This window comes from Poecilia mexicana, unplaced genomic scaffold, assembly GCF_051168715.1.
Source record: "Poecilia mexicana isolate PSO_F unplaced genomic scaffold, ASM5116871v1 scaffold_4, whole genome shotgun sequence".
NCBI classification, from domain to species: Eukaryota; Metazoa; Chordata; class Actinopteri; order Cyprinodontiformes; family Poeciliidae; genus Poecilia; species Poecilia mexicana.
In genome coordinates, this window is record NW_028263373.1 from 16,560,982 (window position 1) to 16,580,941 (window position 19,960).

Consider the following 19,960-nt stretch of genomic DNA (forward strand, 5'->3'; position numbering starts at 1 on the left):
TACGTTAGAAGCGCAGTGCAAAAAATATTGCATAATAGCCGTGTGAAAGAAAAAAAAAAAAACACCTACCGGATTGCTGAGCTTTTTTTTTTTTTTCCTCTGGTGGAAATTTTCCAACCTGAAACCTTTGTCGCGCTGTGATTCAGTGGGCAAGGCACTTTGTGCTGATGCAACATTGTTCACATAGAACAAATCTAACTACATGCACATGTAGTTAGATTTAAAAGTGGATGAGAAATATAGTGTAGCTTGCACAGTTCAGGTTTCTGCACTTGTGTTCAATAAGCGTTTGCATAGAGAAGGGAGCAACATTTAAAAAATTACACAAACACATTACTTTGACACTTCTGCAGCTACTATCAGTTCAACAAGATGAGTTTCTATAGTTATAGCAACAGAGGAGTTGGCAGCCATTACTTGAACAAAAGGAATAATAGCCGGGTTACACCCACAGTTGAGCCTAAAGTATTCACACCCCTCGCAAATTTAGATTTTAATTAAAACTTTAACTTAAATCCAACATGGTCATAAGTATAAATAATTTTGGGCACAACCTTTTGTAAAAAGTATCAAAAATAAGTTTTATTTTAATACTGACACGCATTTCAAAACAATTTAAACATGACATAACTTAAAACATTCATTGCCCATTTGTATATTGGGATGGAGGAGGATACTTTAATTTCTAATTAAACTAAACGGAAACTTTCTGTATGAGAAAGTCTGAGGTATCTCCCACCAAGCTACAGGATAGGTCTGTGGGTTATACCAAACATATTCATTACATTTAATACAGAAAATCATTCTCAGATATTGAGATTTCACCCGGTCAGTTCTGACTGACTGTTTCTAGAAGCAGGAGAATCCCATATGGAAGCACGGAAACATGCAAAAAGTTAATTTTTCGTAATAGTGCATGTTTAAAACATCCTGTCAGTTGCGTTTTTGGTTATTTATACCTCTGATTTATGTCTTATTTAATATTTCATACAATACAATGCATGTTAGTGAATCTGTTGCTCTAGTGTTTGAATAAATAAAATACAAAGAAAGAAAGAGCTTATTAGCTAATTAGCTCCACATTCACCTTTTGAATAGTGGATACATTTCTTCTTAGTGCTGATAAAGGTGATCCGAGTACAACAAGCGGTTCTCGTACCACAGTTTGAGGCACCTTGGATCTAAATTACTTTATTTCATTCTGTGTATTTATTAAAGAAGATATTACTTTAAAAAAGCAATATGCTTTTCAATTGCTACTTTATTCTTACTAATCCAGAAGTTTATGGTTTTTGGAAGGGTGCTGTAAAAACTAAATTACTGCAATGATGTGGAAAACTGGTTGGACCAGTCCTGTGAGTTCAGACGGTTTAGCTGACATGTTTACACCTTATACCTTTTGTTGCTATGAGACTATTGCTTATCTATCTGGGTCACTTTATGTTTTTTTCACAAGTTCAAGCCTAACCTGAGCAGGAAAAGGAGAACAGAGTGCGTGTTTTGAAGATAGGCGAAAAGTACCAACAGTTTAATTGCAGATCCGCCCAGTTTCTGCTGGTACATAAGTCAAAGAGAAAGAGAAGAAATCCCAGAAAGGTGAGGAGGGTCAAAGTTCCCTAACTCACTTGACGTTATCGTCTGGTGAAGTTCCTTCCTCTTTGGTTTTTTTATCAGCAGATAAAGCATGACTGGAAAGATGTAGATTAGCAGGGAGTAGTCTTAAAACAACACCTCGAGAAGTCACAGGTATGAAACGGTGTCATATGTTCATCAATTTAAGTCAGCCATGATATGTGATTTGACCAGCAGCAGGGCATCTGCCCCTGAGGCCAGTGATTTCCCCTCTAAGCCATTCTTCCTTCCCAGCTCTTCCTTCCAGCGAAATACTTTTCATAGCAAAGCCTGTTTGCGGTGCAGTGACCTAACGCCCCCAGCACCCTCCCTGCTCCACACACACACACACACGCACACACACACACACGCACACACAGAGGCTTCTGTCTTCACTCAAACCAGGATATGGCCTCCTGCACACGCTCATAGTCTTATGACAGGGTATGACTTCGGCTGACTGGATGTATGACTCGCTGAAGAAACGTGTTTGTGAGAAAACGGTGGAACTGGACAGATCTCATATTGGCGTTTCTCTTGCTGGGCTGACGTCGTGTCTTTGCAATTTGTTGTGGCAACAAACAGCTCAGACTTGATATCTCTGACCTCCAAGACTCACAGGCGCAAAAACATGAAGCACTCAAAATATATTTGTCCTTCTGAAACATCTCCATATTTTTCCACGAAGGCTGCAGACGTCGTCGTATTCTTAGCAGAATTTTTAAGAGAGACCAATCTAAGTCTGGAGGACGACATGGTTGAACAACGTATCATGATGCAAGCATTTCATATCAGTTGATGTCGGTAATTATTGATTATTGATTTTTCACTCACTTTTTCTTTTTTTTTTTTTTTTTTCAATCAGTTATGAGGCCTGGGGGCAAAACCTGAAACTGGTGCTGCACCAGCTGATTGTTGCTAGGTTACCATAAGTTATTCTACAAGTTGGTGCTAGGTAACCAAAGAGTGAGTGAGTTAGTTGATGCCACCAACTTGGCTTAGCCGGCTGTGAGAGGTTGAGCGGTTAAAATTTTTTCCCTGCCTACATCCCCCAGAATGCTTTGTGGTTCCGGATCAGTTCAGTGAAATTATTGAATGCTCTGTTCTCAGATGCTCACAGTTTAATCTGTCCTAAGGATTGAACACTGACTAGATTTGCACACAAATAATATTGCAGCTACAGTGAAATTCAGATTTACTATTTTTTTTTCCTATTGGCTAATTACAAATACACGCCACACTTTTCATATTCTTCCATCCAAAACACTTCCTTACTACTCGTGTCGGTTCGTTTCAAGAACGTCTAATGAAAGTGCCGTTGTAGCGTGATCTGATAAAGACTGTACAACTCTGGTACAGAGCTGGCTTGGCAAACACCTGGCATGAGAAGGAAGCAACAATAAAGGGAGCTTGAATTATCTTTACTGCACCTGTAGTTCAAACATTTATGCTCTTCAACGCACCGACGGTGCACTGCATGAATTACAGTTGAGCTTTGTTATCTGGACCCGTGGCCCCTCCCTGCAGTTTGCAGCTTTATTGAACCCTTTATCTAATCAACCGTCTCTGGACCTTGAGAGTAAGACCCAACTCGGCTCTGCGCAGCATTCCTCTGAAACACAGAGGAGGCGGTGGGGGGTTGGTCGACGCTGAAACCAGGAAGATGAGAAGGGTTGGGCGGACTTCTGAAGAAGGTGGTAGTTTGAGCGATTTACCGATGCTAATGAGGAAAAGGGGAAGTGAGTTTGACTTTGGTTTCGATGGAGGGAGATAAAAGTGGAGTTTGGTCATTGGGGTGGGCAGAGAGGAAAGGAGAAATTACCTAGGAAGTTTGGCATAAAGAGAGACAGAGTGAGAGGGGAAAGCTCAAGGGAAAGGAGCAGGAGGGAACAGGAAAAACTAGACAAAACACGAGACAGTGTGGATCAGAGAAGAGAAAATGGTCTGATTTGATGTGTGGTTAGATCCTGGTTTCTGTCTGCATAGGTGTAGAAAGAGTTTGTTTTGAGATTTGTTCACCGTCTGCTGTGCTGCTCCAGCTCATTTACAAAAAGCTGAGGTCAGGTCTGCTTTATGCAAATCCTGACCAAGAACTGCCACAAGCTTCGTGTGGTCTGAGCTGAACAGGTTCTGGGAAATTTTTTATTTTTTTTTAAAACACCAGGAAGGGAACAGAAAGGTCCTGTTCCCTTCACACACAAAAAAAGTTCTGTTCCCTTCCTGGATGAAAAAGGAAGGTAAAAAAAAAAAAGGAGGGATAAACTGTTTGTTTTAGCTGCAGCGCTGCATTAAGAGACTGCTGGCAGCAGATTTCCACGCAGCAGTGAAAGAACTGCAAACTCACACACACCCACAGTCACACACACACAAAGCGTGGTGATGCAGCAGTAGTTAGTGATGCTATCAGCAGTCTTGTTTCCACACAGTGTTATAAGGATCCTGGCTTAAAATAAACCAAATATAATCAGACGGTTGAGGTATATACGATGTAATCTACCTATAGCTCGTCTGGTACAAGGATAAACAAACTCGGGTCAAAAGCAGGCATCCAAAGTCCTACTCTGGTTCCCTGAGACGACCCAGACACGTCCACCAGCTGTACACACTCACACACACACATCCGCCAAAAGGATCGAAAGCGCACTGACCTGCAGTAGAAACAACTTTGAAATGCCTCCTTTCCATTATACGGTTGAGTAGAACCATGTTTTTTTTTTCTTTTTTTCTTCCTTCTTCTGTATTCAGCGGCACTTTGCCTAGCATTTCCACACAGATACTGGTTATTCGATACAGCAAAGTCGACTTGCTTTTGGCCTCAAGACAGCAGCTTTATTCAGCCAGAAGGACGTGTAGCAAATAGTTTGAAGGTCACAGCCAGTTAAAAAAAATATCTGGCATTTAGAAGGAAAGAATGTCAAAGAATAACACAACTTATAAATAACACTGCAAATATTCATACTTTGACAACTTCTCCACACGTTACTGTACATGTGGAGAAGTTTAATGTATTTTACTTTTTTTAAGATTGCTGTATAGTTAGCTCTTTCCACGTTCCCATTTACGCTGTCCGCCTTCTCTTTCCCAGGTAAGCAAAAGTCTCCCCTCACCATGATGCTGCCACCACCATGTTTTACGCACAGTGCAGCTCATGTAACAGTTTGCATATAGGGTAAAACGTTTAATTTTGGTTTAATGAGCAGAGTACCTTCCTCCACATATTAGCTGCGTCTCCTGCATGACAAACTGCAAATGACTTTATGCTTGTTAATTAATTTTGCAGATAAAGTGACATACTTTCTGCAAGCATTTGAACTGTAGCATGTGTAAATTAGAGCACAAACATATTTCCTCATGTGAAAAAGGGAATTCTTTCTAAGACTTCTTTAAAATAACATTGTTATTTATATTTACAAGAGATAACTGTCTTCATCATGATGCTTTGATGGTGTGGAAATGAAACTCTTTTCCTGATTTCCAAATTAGCCTGTTTTTGTCTTTCTGGCTGCTGCAGTATTGATTTTTTTTCCTTTTTTCCTTCCCAGTGGCCTTCGTGTCTCTTTTTCCTCCTCTCTCCGTTTCTTCCCTCTCATTCGTCTCAGGAATGCCTAGAATGTGCTTATCGGTGCCCATGCAAACACAAGTGTGAGCCGGCAGGAGAGGTCGAGTTTCTCTGCAGAACCCAGTCAGACTCACTGCAGCACAAACTGGCATCCAGTCAGCCTGAAACCAGAACCAGATCCTCATTCTTCCTGTAAAGTCCCCTAAAAGGACCGGCTGTGCCAGTGTTTGGCCAAATATGAGTAAAACGGGAAACAAATCATAGCTTGGGCTAATTTAACTAGTGGTGAGGATACCGTGGGAGCTTTAGTTGTTGTTGTTGTTGTTTTTTTTTTTACTATTATTATTTGTTAACTTGCTAAAATATGGTAAGTAAAGTTAATAGCTCGGTAAACACTTTTATTATAAAGATCTGAAGAAAGTCTGATCGGATCTGTCCAGCACAACTAAGCGTTTGTCCACTTTTATTGAATTCTAGAAAGTCTGCTTCATTTGGGGAAGTGTGAAGTCAAACTCTGATGAAGACCAGAAAAGCACATTTTGGTTCGCCTAAAAGCTTAGGTGAGGTGAACTCTTCGGATACATAGGTGAAGGTGAATGCCATGTGGACCAGGGAACCCTCCAAACCCTGGAAGCGAACTGTAGTGCATTGCTTTCTGGGTAAATACAACCAGAACAAACGTGTCTGGTTCTAGAGTCTTGTGCAAGTGGGAGGAATGACTCGTTTTCTTTCACTAAGACAAAAGAAACATCCAGAACCACTGAAATTTGATGCCATTCCATTCTTGTTTACTTTTCGTGAAGAAGGAAGTGCACAAGACACAAAGGTTTTTGTTTGCGCGTTTTTGTAAAAAGAAAAAAAAAAAAAACTGGCGACAAAGCATTTCTTTTTCGCCAGTTTTTCACAATCTGAAAAATGTAACATCAGCTGTGAACAGATGTTACGTTTATGCTGTGAAACTTTACAGCCTCCATGATCACACTCCTAAAAGACAAGTAAAAGACAAATGGATCAGCCCAGACTTCTTACATTTTTAAGTTTAAAGCTGTTGTTTGTTTATTAATCACCTTCACACAGGTTCTGTAAGACTGGGCTCTGGGTTAAAGCTGGTGACATTATAAGATTTGAGGTAAATTACTTCAGGTGCTACACAAACACAGGAGAAAAACAGTTTAGAGGGTCACACAACCCGTTTACCAAGATGATCAGTAAACACATTTGTGATTATATAAACTATAAAATAAAAGCAATTTCTCTTAAAAAGAGATTTTTAAATTCATAGCCTTTTCGCGCATAAATTATTCTCCAGTCGTCGGACTTTGCATCTTTAAACAGCCACACAGAAATGCATCCAGACACGGTTTATTGTGTGTTCCTCTTGTCCAGACGGCCTGCCTCTAGACGCACACTAGTAGCCATTGATGCCTCCGCACAAAGCACCCTCACAGGCAAACACATGCGACCACAATACAGCCACTACCATACGCCCTGCTTCACGTACGCCTGTGCATAAAATCAGTCTGACAAGGAGCAGACAAAAGGCCGGACTGTTGGCGTCCATGAAGGCCCCCCAATACGCTCGCAGCGTTCACCCCGGCAGGTCTAAATGGATTTCCTCGCATCGCCGCAGAGGACAATGAATCTTGTTTGGACTCATGCATATACACACACAGCTGATTCTCAGGTTATAGTGAGAACCCTTTGTCTTTTAAGAAACATCAGACGACACTTGTGTCCTACAGTGGGACTCGAACTGAAGAGATTTTCCTCCTCTCTCTCTCTCTCTCTCTCTCTCTCTCTCTCTCTCTCTCTCTCTCTCTCTCTCTCTCTCTCTCTCTCTCGTTTTGTTCTCGACGCGGCGCAGGCTCACGCTGTTCTCACCTTCCCCGTCTGGTTCTGTGTGTTAATTTACAGCAGGAAGGCGACACACGGACTCTGAGTAATGATTAACATCACCCTTTCCTCTGTGGCTTCAGTCACCAGGGTTATGATGGAGACAAAAAAAGAATCTAACTCTGCTGTCTTTTATGGCTAAATATCATCGATCGCTGCTTTCATTTGTGTTTTATGGTGTCGTTTCACAAGTCGGCTTTGTCCAGCTTTGGATCTGGAACAGGTCTGATCTGTGTAGATCTGCTTGTTTTTATGGCATATTTATGCTAAATGGATCTTTACAATGACTCTTAAGTCCAAGTGTACTTTCTATACTAAATATTGCGTTACTGTTGAAAGGTTCCCAGACAATTTGCCACAATTTATGCTAAATATCCACCTTAAGGTTCAAACGAACTAGAAACAGATTAACAGAGATTAGAGCATAAAATAAAAAAGCACCCTGATATCTATGATCAAGTTGCTGAAGTTGGAAGCTACCTCTGAATAAACTGGCCGATTATTTTATTATTAAATCAGTTCTAGCTGTTTTTCTTCTCGGGTTTTATAGAGAAAAGGTTTCAGCTCCACATTTATTTCCTTGTGTTAAAACACACAATGATTCATTGTGAGGTTATGCTGTTACATCCTATTTCCTTCTTCACATCTCCTGTGTGAGAGCTCCTCTAACAATGACTAACAGGATACTGTGGCTCCTCTATGTGAGAGCAGCAAAATCAGCCGTACAGGTGCAAAGTTCGTCATTATGCCAGTTTCCTTTGCATTCATGATGCAGCAGACCTGAAACTTCTTTTTTTTCTTTTTTTTAAGTTGGCCTGTAGAGTAAACCATAAATCCCAGTTAGTGTTGAATTTCTGGTGTGAATGGCCAGCCGTACAATCTTCTGCCTGGAAAAAAACTGACTTATAATTTTTAATACTCACTTAAGATTATCGTGATGGATTCCACAAAATATCTCAGTACACGTTTAGGTCGTTATTGCCCACCCATAATGGCAGCCATATTGGATTTTAAGGGTTAGAAATAATGCTGTAACTTTCTTGGCTTTGAATCCCTAACTTGATTGCTGCACTTGATTTTTCCAAGTCATTAATTGTAATTCGTTAGTCAACAGTGCTCTGATTTTCTCTACAAAAGCGTGTTTCCCCTTCATCAGAATGTTTTCTCTCCACTCAGGTCCTCAATGCACAAAAAGCTGGATATAAGGCGGCCATTGTTCACAATGTGGACTCTGATGACTTAATCAGCATGGGATCCAACGATTGTAAGTTAATGCACTGTTGTAGCCCTCGCATGCTGACTAATCCTGAATATTCAGTATCTTGATTGTTAAACGAGAGGAAAAAGTCCAGGCGCAAATGTTCTGTAGCGAGGTTCTGGTGCCGCTGATGTTACAGACTGTGTGCAGCACCACCTTTAGAGGCTTTCTTCTGTCCTTTTGAGCGACCAGATGTGTCAATGTGCCGTGAGCAAAGGGATTTTTTTTAACTTAAACTGACCATTTCACTTCCCCTTTGAAAAGCTGTAGTTATTGTTTAATGAGTGCAGAAATGGTAGCAAACAGAAAACATTTTATTTATTCTTAACGTATCCCCTGAACCAACGCTTTTGATTAAAATAAACAGAACTGAAATTTCATCCACCTTACAGATTTTACTGAGACTGTGTAATTGTATGATGGGTCCAGTGATTAGCGTTGAGAACAAATGAGATAAAAATTACTCCAGTGGAAAAAAATATATTGCCAAATGATAAACATTGATTAGAAAAGCTGCTGAGCAGGAGACATGTTATTGCATAAATAGGCTGTAGTTTATTAGTCAATCCAAAGCAAACACACATAACATTTTGAGATCAGGTTAGCAGCAGCTCTATAATAAAAGCTAAAACATAACTTAGAAATATTAAACAGCAGTTTTTTTTCTAATTTTCTGTAAACACACCATTTCTTTTTGCCTGTATTTACATGATGAATGTATTGTTTTTCTGTTTTTAGTGGATGTTCTGAAGCAGATAGTTATTCCCTCTGCATTTGTGAGTGAGCTCACCGCCAATGCTCTCAAAGACGACTACATGTACGACAAAGGGTGAGTCTGAGCCCGACGGTCCGTTTCAACAGAAACCATTTCCTTCTCAGCTTCTCTAAATGCTGTTTGCAATGCTAAAATTGATGCTCGTTTTAAATGGTGTCTGAATCTCGCTGTGAAACGTCGTCGATGCTGCTGATGTGATGTGTTCCGGTTTTGAAAGGCCTCCTTGTGAGCTCAGCATTAAGATCAGCTGGTGTGTTTGTGTGTGTCAGCTTTATGCTTTTCCTGTCGTGTGAATAAACGGCAAACATGTCGTTGGCACAGTTTTGAGTACAAGTCTTCCTGGCGAACAGAAGCTGAGGAAATCCTCACTGAATTATGTGTAGCAATAGAATCGATGCGAACAGCTCCAGTGAGAAAATAAGCTGCCGTGCTTATATAGCTTACCTTTAATAGCTTTGACATATTAAAGGTTGATGATTTTTTTTTATGCGTTTTCTGCCTGTTTCACCAGAGGACACCTGGTCCTGATCCCAGACTTCAGCCTGCCTCTGGAGTATTACCTGATCCCCTTCCTCATCATAGTGGGGATCTGCCTCATCCTCATTGTTGTTTTCATGGTAAAGCCTTTGTTTCGAAACTCATTTTACTGGCATTAAAGTGTGCTTTGAGCTCTGACTGGCCAAAGTTTGGTTTCCAAGCTCATTATATTGTATTTTTTTATGCCTTGCCGCAGGTAGAAATGAGAGATTATTCTTTAAGGAACTAATTTCTGATCTCTGGCTCTTTTGACCTGATTATATCAGTTTAGCCACAATTTTAATTCCCGTTCAAGTGTTGTAATAGATAAAGGTGTAGGCACAATGTTCAGAAATATCAGTGATCATTAATTGTTTAATCATTTTAAAATAAACATAAGTCTTGCTCTCGCTTGCTCTGTCGCAGCCAGAATGACCTGCACACATCTCATAGAAAATACTGTTTCCTTTAAAAAAGCTTCCTCTTAATCATTCCTGCTTTATTTAGTGACACTCTTTCCAAAAAAGCAACTAGTATCAAATTGATCAACTTTTTATGTTGTTATTGGAGTCTTATGTGAAAGCACATATCGTTCTCAATGCACTGACCCAAAACAGTCAAAGGCAGCCCAGTCTTTATGTAACAATCCATCACAGCTGTATCAAGGTCAGACAACATTTTTATCTTGGAAATAAAATTAAAATAAAGCACATTTTATGCTGTTTTTACTTTTGTCCTATGATTAATACGCTCTCCTACATTAAAATTACATGCAATGGTCAGTGATGCAAATTATATATCGTTTTGCAACTCTTCAGACAGCAGCTAGTTATTTTGCCTTCAGAGCCGTTTTCAGCAGTGCTCCATGTTGGTTTTAAACACTTCACTGATGTGGAAAACACTCCAACTTCTTCTTTAGGTCAGTCTGGTTATTGCTTAAATATGATGCTTTCGCTCCTTGGGAAAAGGTCCGGTTATTGAGTTTTGGACCAATTTGAGTTAAATCCAAAAATCATCTGATTCGTGGTCACCAGTCAATTTCCTCAGTGCATTTCTAGTGATGGGCCTGTTTTAGCTCCTTATCCCTAAAATCCTGAAGGACTTTTGTTTCACGTTTCAAACCAGATCACAAAGTTTGTCCAGGATCGACGCAGAGCTCGGAGAAGTCGTCTGAGGAAGGATCAGCTGAAGAAACTTCCCATCCACAAGTTCAAGAAAGGTAAGGTGTCCTCAAACATCGTCTATCAAAGTGAAAATAACAGAAACATTTAACATAATCTAAATATACACAAAACACAGGTGGTATTTCATATTAAACTAAAAAACAATGAAGATAATTCATGGAAAATTACATCAGAGAAAATATATATTTTTTCCCTCTTCGAGGAATGTCTTTGACTTCCTGACAACACCTCAACACTCCACTTTATATAGAACCAGTCACACTGAAACTATTCCCATAAAAACATACTGGTGAGCCTGGTCCAGACATCAAGCCTTTGACTCGTCAACATTCGGCCGCGTTGCCGTTTCCTCGGCTTTTCCTCACGCGATCCGAGCCAGGAAGAAAACACCATCCATTCATTTGTATGGCCCATCTCTCCTCACCACAGCTCCGCACCTTGGAGTTAATCCGATTAATGTGGGCTTGATTTCTCCACAAAGCCCACTGCTGCAGATTAGAGCTCGTCTCTGTTGAAACTGGACACATGACTGCTGATTTGGAATGTAACTTTTAAAGTTTGGTGGGGGGGTTTTTTTTGAGGCAGTTTGAGCTGCTTTTTTGTTTTATTGTAAAGACAGACGGAGGAAGCGAAGATGTCATACAGGGACTGCTGCATCAAACTGCAGCTTCTTCTGAGGTTTTATTAGACGACACCCTCTGTGGGTTTGAATTAAACTATGAAAAGTCCTTTTTGTGGCGTAACGTGGAGGTTTTCCCTGCTTGCCGTGTTTCCTCTTGCAGCTCTGCTTTGCAGACTGGAGAGCAGTGACTTCAGTCAGCTGTGCTGGGAAACACCGGGGGAGCTTTGGAGAAAATAGGTGGTGCATAATAAGTATTTCCCTCTCTTCCCCCGCCGCAAAGCTTCAAAGTGAAGTGGCTGATTGAGCCGAGCCGCTAGGACCCACCCAGAGAGCACAGACACATGTTCAGCAGCAAATCAGCTATGAACCATGACTGTTGCTCACATTAGCCGAGTCATGTCTGCGAGGCGAGCGGACGCAGGGTTTGCACGGTCTGCTTTGGCCTCTGTTACAGGGAGTCCAAGAAAATAAATAAATAAATAAATAAAAAGGCTCTGGGGTTCTCGTTTGCACTTTCTGCCAGTTGAGTCAGAGCGTTTGGCTGTAAAAGACGGGGACACCAAATCTCTGCCTAATCACTTTTAAAGCCGTTCTCTGGAGCGGCGCTAGCTTGGCACAAACTCATCGCTCTGATTTGACCCTGGGGCGCTGCTGGAGTTTTCTGAGGACTGGGGTGTCTAAAGTTGTGGCCTTCGACCAAAATGAACAAATACAGTGAATCTGATCTGCAAGCACAGATGGTTGATGCAAAGAGACACTGTTCTGTTATTTATAAAATTAAACTACTTTATCTTTGACATCATTATAGTCTTGCATATTTAGAGTATTATTTGAAAAATGACTGGAAATGTATTTTTCCATTTTAATTTTTCTCTAATTATATTTCTCTTTTTCGAGTTTCTCTCAGCTTGGCAGTTTTGGGTCTCATGGGCAAACATTTGGTCAATGCTGTCTTAGAGGGTGTAACGTCCAGCAGCTAAGAAGAAAATGACTTGGCTTTGGCTGATTCTAGCATCTTTGTTTCTGAAGTTTAGAATCAGAAAGAGAGCAGATTTTAATCTGCAGCATTTTCTGCCTCTGCTGTTGTCATCCTGCACCATTTTGGAGTTCATGCCTGAACTTTATGCCGGCTTATATACGGTCAGCAGAGCATGAACAAATCATTTCAAGCAAAACGCGTTTCAAAATTTGCTTAAAGTTGCAACATATCAGTTTGTATAAACCTATTTTCTATTCAAATTTTAAACAAAAAACAATTTTACTTTTATGTTTTAGAATGAAGAAAAATATGAAACCTTAAATTATAACAATTTTTTTAAAGGAAACTTTCATATTGCCTAAAGAAAAAAAAATATAATAAATAAATGAATCCTCAATCATTAGTGTCAGTCTGTCGTTAACATTCTGTGCAGATATTGCATGGAAACTGCTGCCACTCGCCTTTTTTGTTACATTCACATAGGAAGCAGAGGTTTTTAGTTTTGCTTCATTTATTGAACAAAAATGAAACTTTTCCAATGTTTGACCTGCCGATCCTCTATTAGAGACTATCAATGGAAAATTTAACAATTACTATCTCTAAACGATTGGTTGGTGTGTCTTTGTCAAAAACATTGAACTAAACCTTTTTCACATCAACTCATTAAATTACAATGAGCATTTCCAGTTATTTCTAGAGAATCGTTTGTAGAGATGTGAAGGTGTCGTCCCCCGCTGCTGCTGCTGCTGCTGCTGCTGCTGCTGCTGCTGCGCTGGCAGGATTTCTTCCTGCTGATGAAACACTTCTACCCACCTTCATGGTTGTTTCACACATTTCTTGATTCTGCTTCTTTGTGAAACTGGTTTGGATCTTTACAGATACGCCGATGCCAATTTCTGGCTTTCTGTGAGCCTGGACTTGATTGTCATGGTTTAGTTTTTTTCTAAGGATGGAAAAAAGTTGCATCAGGGTCAAATCTGATGGAAAATTGGCTGATTTCTCTTTCTAATAAAAACAAAATAAAAAAAATAGCTTTGTCTCAACTTTTATTATCTATAACATTCTTCTTTATGAATATGTCATGCATTTCTAATAATGAGCTGGTGTGCAGCATCCAACTTGCATGTATGTGAACAGAAAACCTCATGCTGATGTGAATATCAAACAGTGTGTCTTTCTGTATGTATAATACACAATGCCTTAATGGAAATCACGCCACTCATGTAATTAGCACACAATAGCAGACCGAGCAGCGTCCTCCAATAGAGGATCTGTGTCAGTGTGTGCAGGATTATGTAATAGCTGCTGTCCTGGCTGTCAGAGTGTGCCGCTGCCCTGCCGTTAACTTGACTTATGATCAGGGTTTATTACAGAGCCTTACATCATCCTCACTCACTGGCTGGTTTGGGTTGTTCAGACTGGCTTTCTGACGGAACGTTTTAGACAGAATCTGGACTGTTCCTCTGATCCCTCCTTGGTTATGATGACTCACTCCATTCCTCTCTGCGGCGCTCTGCATCCAAACAGTGGGCAGAGATCCTGAAGCACACCCACAGAGAGAGCAGACCAGCTGCAGTGTGTGTGTGGAGCATGTTGATGTCAGTTCTGAGAAGCCCTCTCTCTCTCTCTGTGTGTGTGTGTGTGTGTGTGTGTGTGTGTGTGTGTGTGTGTGTGTGTGTGTGTGTGGGTGTGTGTGTGTGTGTGTGTGTGTGTGTGTGTGTGTGTGTGGGGGTGTGTGTGTGTGTGTGTGTGTGTGTGTGTGTGTGTGCGTGTGTGTGTGCGTGCGTGTGTGTGTGTGTGTGTGTCAGTCAGCCCGGTCTGGTTGGTTCCTGCTGTGGCATGCTGGAGATGGATTTTTTTCCCCTTTATGCTATTTTTTTTTCTGTCACACTTGCTTTCATTTGCTTGCTCGCTCTAACTCCCCCAGACACATTCATCGCTCATCCCAAGTTCAGTGGGCCAGCGTGGCTCCTTTGAGAGCCAGGAATGCTGACATCCTGCACGATTAATGAGAAAGAGGAGCTTCTAGAGTTTTACCAGCACAATCTGGGCTCAAACGGTTAAATGCAACAGATTCCCAGCAACTGAATATAAATCCCGATCTCTTTAGGTTAAGTAAAATATACAGTGGTGGCCACATTTAGTGGCTCCCATTGGGGGGAAAAATGTGTAAAATATTTAAATTCATCTTTTAGCGCAGTAGCATGAGACACACTGTAAAAATGAAAGCTTTAAATTGACCACAGAGGGGTAAAACTAAATCGTTTTTTTTTTTTACAAAAATTGATAACTAGAACATTTCTGAAGAAATCTGAATGGGGGCCGCTAAACTGTGCATGTCGGTTGCACCCGCATCAAAATGAGCAACAATGCTGGGTTATTTAAAATGTAGCATGTGGGTTACAACTAGCATAATGTAATCCATTCAGTGTCCAAACATTATTGTCTAAGCTAAAATTAACAACAATGCTAAGGTTAGCAACGTTCTCAATAGCATGTGGAGTACTATTAGCATATTGACTAACACGGACTTACTCCATTCAATATGCTAACATTGGTGTACAAGCTTTGATTAGCTAAAATGCTAATGTTGGCTAAATAAAGGTTTAGCTAAAATGCTGTCAGTTGCCGGTGGGCTTTCACTGTCATATTGACTTCAATTAACTCATTCCATTCAGTATGCTAAACTTAGCTTAGATTTCAAAAATTAGCTAAAAGCACTTCTTTTAGCTATAAGGCTAACATTAGCATGAGGACTTTCTCAAGCATGTTAAGCGACTAGCATGTTGATGCTGCCTTTAGAATGTGTGTTATCACAAGCATGGAGCCTCTAACCAAAGCCGGTATCCCATTGTACTCTTTTTCTCAGCATAATATGTAGATTAAAAAACAATGATGCTTTTGTTTTGAAAATTTGAGTAAGCTTCATTTTAAAAACTTACCACTCGCATGTGTAACATTGGTTTGTAGGGTATGTGTTGGTCTTATTTTGAAAGTCCAGTGTTTAGGTTCTCCAAGTCTCGTGAGTCATATGGAACCTACTTCTTTTGGTCATCTGCCATCTTGATTCTTGGCAGTGTTCTCCAGCTGGTCATAACCAGAACCGGTTATGAACTCTATCCTCGTCTGTGCTCTGTTGTTTTGGTAATGAATAAGCCTGTGTCAACTGACCTGTGAGAGATACACACAGGTGCAGTCTTTCTATCCGAGCCAGCTAATTTGACTCAAAAAAAAAAAAAATCCCCCGGTCTGATCAGCATCTTCCCTCTCAGGAACCACAAGAGGTATGGGAAAATGATCAAAGCGTGTACGAGGGTAAAAAATTTTTTTTTCATTTCCTTTATTTAACCAGGTAAACCAGGTGGAGATCTAGATCTCATTTTCAAGAGTCATCTCTTTTCACATCTCTACCTCATTCACAGTGAGAGGGAGATGGTGTGTGCTGGGTGCTCAGATGATGAATGGCTGGGAGTTCCCTCTACCTCTGACATCCATACGCTCTGAAGCGCTTTGACAGAAAACAATCAGCCCCTGAACAATTTCAAAATGATTTTATGGAAGCAGACGTTCGCGACGATAACATGAACATGCATCATCTTGGGAGAGCGATATTTGTAGGTGTCCGGGTGAGTTAAACAGTGTAGCCAATCGGCATTTAATGTCTGTTGCACTCTGAAATCCGACCTTTTAACATCGTTCCTTCACACTGTACAAAAAGAAACAGATTTGATTTGACTGATAAAGTAATATTTAAGCACACAACTGCTATCCTGAAGTTCTCCTTTTGTGGTTCTCTACAATCTAGAGGGCCATAGAAATGGCTATGGCGTACCGGATTTGGCCCGAGGGCCTTGAGTTTGAGACATGCTCCAGGAAAACAGAATCATGTATTATTATTTAGAGGTTCATAGAACTTTTGATGGACTTTAAAATAGTAAAATAAAGATTTTTAAAAAAAATATTTTAGCTACTTTTTTTTTTAAAGGGAAGAATTTTTGTTAAAAACCAACTAGAACATTTTCACCACTGTTACATAAAGGTTGCATTTTTCTACATTTCTTCCAAGGGAGATTATAATACTGCAATAAATACATAATTGCTAGAAATATCATAAAATACTCTATGTTCCAAAGACCCTTTTATAAACACTTACTGTAGATCAAATTTCTATTCAAGCTGCTGTAGATTTTATCTGCTGCTCTTGTGTAAACAGATACACAGCTCACACTTGAGTTAAAGGTACTAGAAGCTGAGAATTGTGTCTATGATCAAAGTTGGGTGTGTGAATATGTGACGAGTTGTCGTTTTTAAGCGTCTAAAATCTTCAGGTTTCATATTCATCTTTAGACGTTGTCCAAACAGAAGAAAGTGTTTAGATGGTAAGCAGCCCTGTTCAGTGTCTCTGCAGTCTGTGGAGTTCAGAAAGCCACCAAACTTTTTTTTTATTTTCCTGCTTCTCTTAGAATAGCTCCCGAATTGCTACAGATCAGCAGTTCCTGAGTGTATTCTGGACCCGTGCCTGCATTAACACCGTCTCCCGTTCACCCCCACTGTCCAGCCCTGTTGGAGAGGAGGAAGGTTTGATCATGAAGACGGTTGTTGAGGACGGCGGTTCTATTTCTGCTCGGGATCTAAAGGAAATGGAGCTGAAAGTGTAAAGAGGAAGGGGGCCATGGGCAAGCTGCTGATGCATGGAGAGAAAAGGAAGAGGGGAGGAGGTTTCGATGCGACTCCCCTTCCTTATACGGTCACATGCAGCCCTGGCACTGACACAGAGTCCAGCAAGGGAAAGCATACTCTTTTAAAGCTTACTTAAACACGCAGGCCGCCGCCCCCCAGCAGGGAAGAGAAGGGGAAGGAAAACCGAAGAGGAACTCTGAAGAATCTGGAAGGGAGTACAGAGACAAATTCCTGAACTTTCGGCGCGCGCACAAGAGGCTTTGCAGCACTTATTGCATCAGAGGCTGTGCAGCCTGCTGGCTATGGACCAGTCTGGCTGGGTGGGACGGACGGGTGGGATCAGGGACATATTTGGACAAAGAATGGAGGGAAACCCAACTTGTGAGGAAGCAGAGTTTTTAATTGCCTGGTGCATCGTGGAGCTGCCTCAAGGCTTTTGATCTCCTACAGAGGACTTTAACAGGGCCTTATAAAAGTATTAATGTTTTGTCATGTTAAATCTCCAGACAAACCAATGTGTTTTAGGAGACACATCCATAGAAAACAGGACAAAAACCCTTTGAGATTCATTTTTTTTAACAAAACAAATCTGTAAACTGTGATGTGTTTGTACCCCTTTTACTCTGATGCCTTTAAATTTAATCCGGTACCACAGATCGCCTTCAGAAGTCGCCTCTTTAGCTGAGTTCAGCCCTTCATACATCAGACCAAGTCCGATGAGGTGTCTGACTTGGTGGGGCAGTGAACCGCCCCTGCTTATAGCTTGTGGGAAAATCAGTAAATGATACAAAAGTTTCATATCAAACTGCTCAACGCCAAATATTTTCATTTCAGGGGATAACTATGATGTCTGTGCCATCTGCCTGGATGAATATGAGGATGGCGATAAACTCAGAGTCCTGCCGTGCTCTCATGGTGAGTATGCTCAAGTTTATCAATCTATTTAAAAACAATGACTAAAGTGATGGACAGACTGAAAGTTAAAAAATGACCACATAGTACAAAAAGACAGCATTACCAAGGAGAATAAAACTTCCTGAACTCAGTTGCCCAGGAAGGCTTTGCCCAGGATACTGACATTCGGAAAGGAAGCTTGTGTTTTCTAAACCTGATGCTCTTCTTCTCCTAGCTTACCACAGCAAGTGTGTGGACCCCTGGCTGACCAAAACCAAGAAGACGTGTCCTGTGTGCAAGCAGAAGGTGGTCCCCTCTCAGGGCGACTCGGATTCGGATTCGGAGGAGGGGGACAGCGGCCCCGACGAGAATGAGGTGTCCGAGAGCACGCCCCTGCTGCGCTCCCAGGCCTCGACCAGCGCCCACTCTTTCGGCACCATGTCGGGAGCGTCACGCTCGGAGCAGGACTCCTCCGAGTACGACGACGAGCTGGACAGCAGCGACAGCGAGGAGGAGGTTACCGTGGAGACGGTCGTGGTGCAGATGCAGCAGCCGTGCTCCCACGAGCACGACTCACCCCGAGCTTGACTGGCACCCTCGCATCCGCAGAGACTTTATGGGAAAACAGATCCATCATCTCTGTTCTTCTGCCACTGCTTACATTAGGCTCCTGTCCTGTGTAGGAGTTCAGACATGTTTTAACCCGAGAGGACCCGACTACAGTAGACTGCTACACTGTATTTATTCATGGAAAAGAGTCATGAAAAGGTTTCAGCTGCCCTCACCATGCCCGACAGAGAGCAGCATAAATATTGTCTGTATATGTAAAGTATAAATCACAAGAAGCTCCATATTAACCTTTGATTACCTTCAATCCTACATGTATATATACATAGAAGCACTTCGACATGAACTGAACCACTATGCAGCACTCGCAGCGTTTCAGCTCACAGCAGTACTGTGTTGCCAATGTATTTCTAGCCTGATGTTTTTCGGGAGTTTAGACGCCGACGTCTTTTGTGCCACAGTTTTTCTGTTACCACTGACTGACGTGGAGTGACGCACAAGTCAGTCTGGACCGACGGACTAATTTAAGACGAAAAGAAAACAAAAGAATGTGCTTTCTACGATGCATCACATTTTGTTTTGCGCTGGTGTTCCGCACTACCTGTGGTACATCTTTTGGCTGCTGCTGCTTCTTTTCTTTCTTTTTTTTTTTTTTATAAACCTGGGTATATGTTTTGTAGGAAAAGTGCAGGATTTTCCTGTTTAATTCACAAAATAATTCCTGTTGCCTTTTTAGTTGTATTTTTGTCCCGTTTTCTTCCTGCTCATGTACATTTGTTCTCAACGAATCATGTCAATAAATAACCCTGAACTACAAATGTTGATTCCAATTAATGTTTTACTTACATTTGCAAAGATCCAGTTGCCTCCATCCACCAGTTCTGGTTTTGTTTTCAAGCATATTAATGGAAAGTTGAGTGGAAGGAAAAAAGTACTTTAAACAGAACCTTGCAGTTTTGAAAGGCAAAACATGTTTAAGATGGGTATACACTACAGTACCTCTAATCCAGAGCAATAGATAGAAATATAGAGTAATAAGTTAAATTTTTTTTAATTACTGGAATGATCTTAGGTTGTGGATGTGAACTTGTATATTCCTATTCATTCACACAATATTCCATACATTTGTAGATTTACTTTTTAAAATAAGGCATTCAGGATGATACAAAATGTTTACTTTGAAAGTGCTTAGTCATTTCTCAAAGGTGTGATTAAAGTTAGCTTCTGGTTTAAAGGTGTAAAGGGTCATTTCACCACTTTTTATTCATCTGAATTGTGTCAGAACAAGCCTAAAACATTTCTAAAAGCATCACATGGGACATGTTTGTATCTTAATTCTCTTACAAACTAGATCTTAAGAGAAGGTGTACAAAAGTATTTGTATCTATAGGTTATAGTTCAGCAAGTTACTCACTATAGAAC

The 19,960-nt window shown here is 40.8% G+C and overlaps 1 protein-coding gene across 1 annotated transcript in view; it reads left to right on the top strand.

Annotated features, from left to right (window-relative positions):
* rnf13 (ring finger protein 13) overlaps window positions 1-19,356 on the top strand; it is a 34,703-nt gene extending 15,347 nt beyond the window's left edge. The window contains exons 5-10 of the mRNA XM_015011313.2: window positions 8,240-8,327; window positions 9,060-9,150; window positions 9,608-9,713; window positions 10,738-10,831; window positions 17,912-17,992; window positions 18,207-19,356. Coding sequence (XP_014866799.1) covers window positions 8,240-8,327; window positions 9,060-9,150; window positions 9,608-9,713; window positions 10,738-10,831; window positions 17,912-17,992; window positions 18,207-18,559 — 813 coding nt within the window. The 3' untranslated portion in view covers window positions 18,560-19,356. The remainder of the gene's footprint in view (window positions 1-8,239; window positions 8,328-9,059; window positions 9,151-9,607; window positions 9,714-10,737; window positions 10,832-17,911; window positions 17,993-18,206) is intronic.
* The last annotated feature ends 604 nt before the right edge of the window (window positions 19,357-19,960 follow it).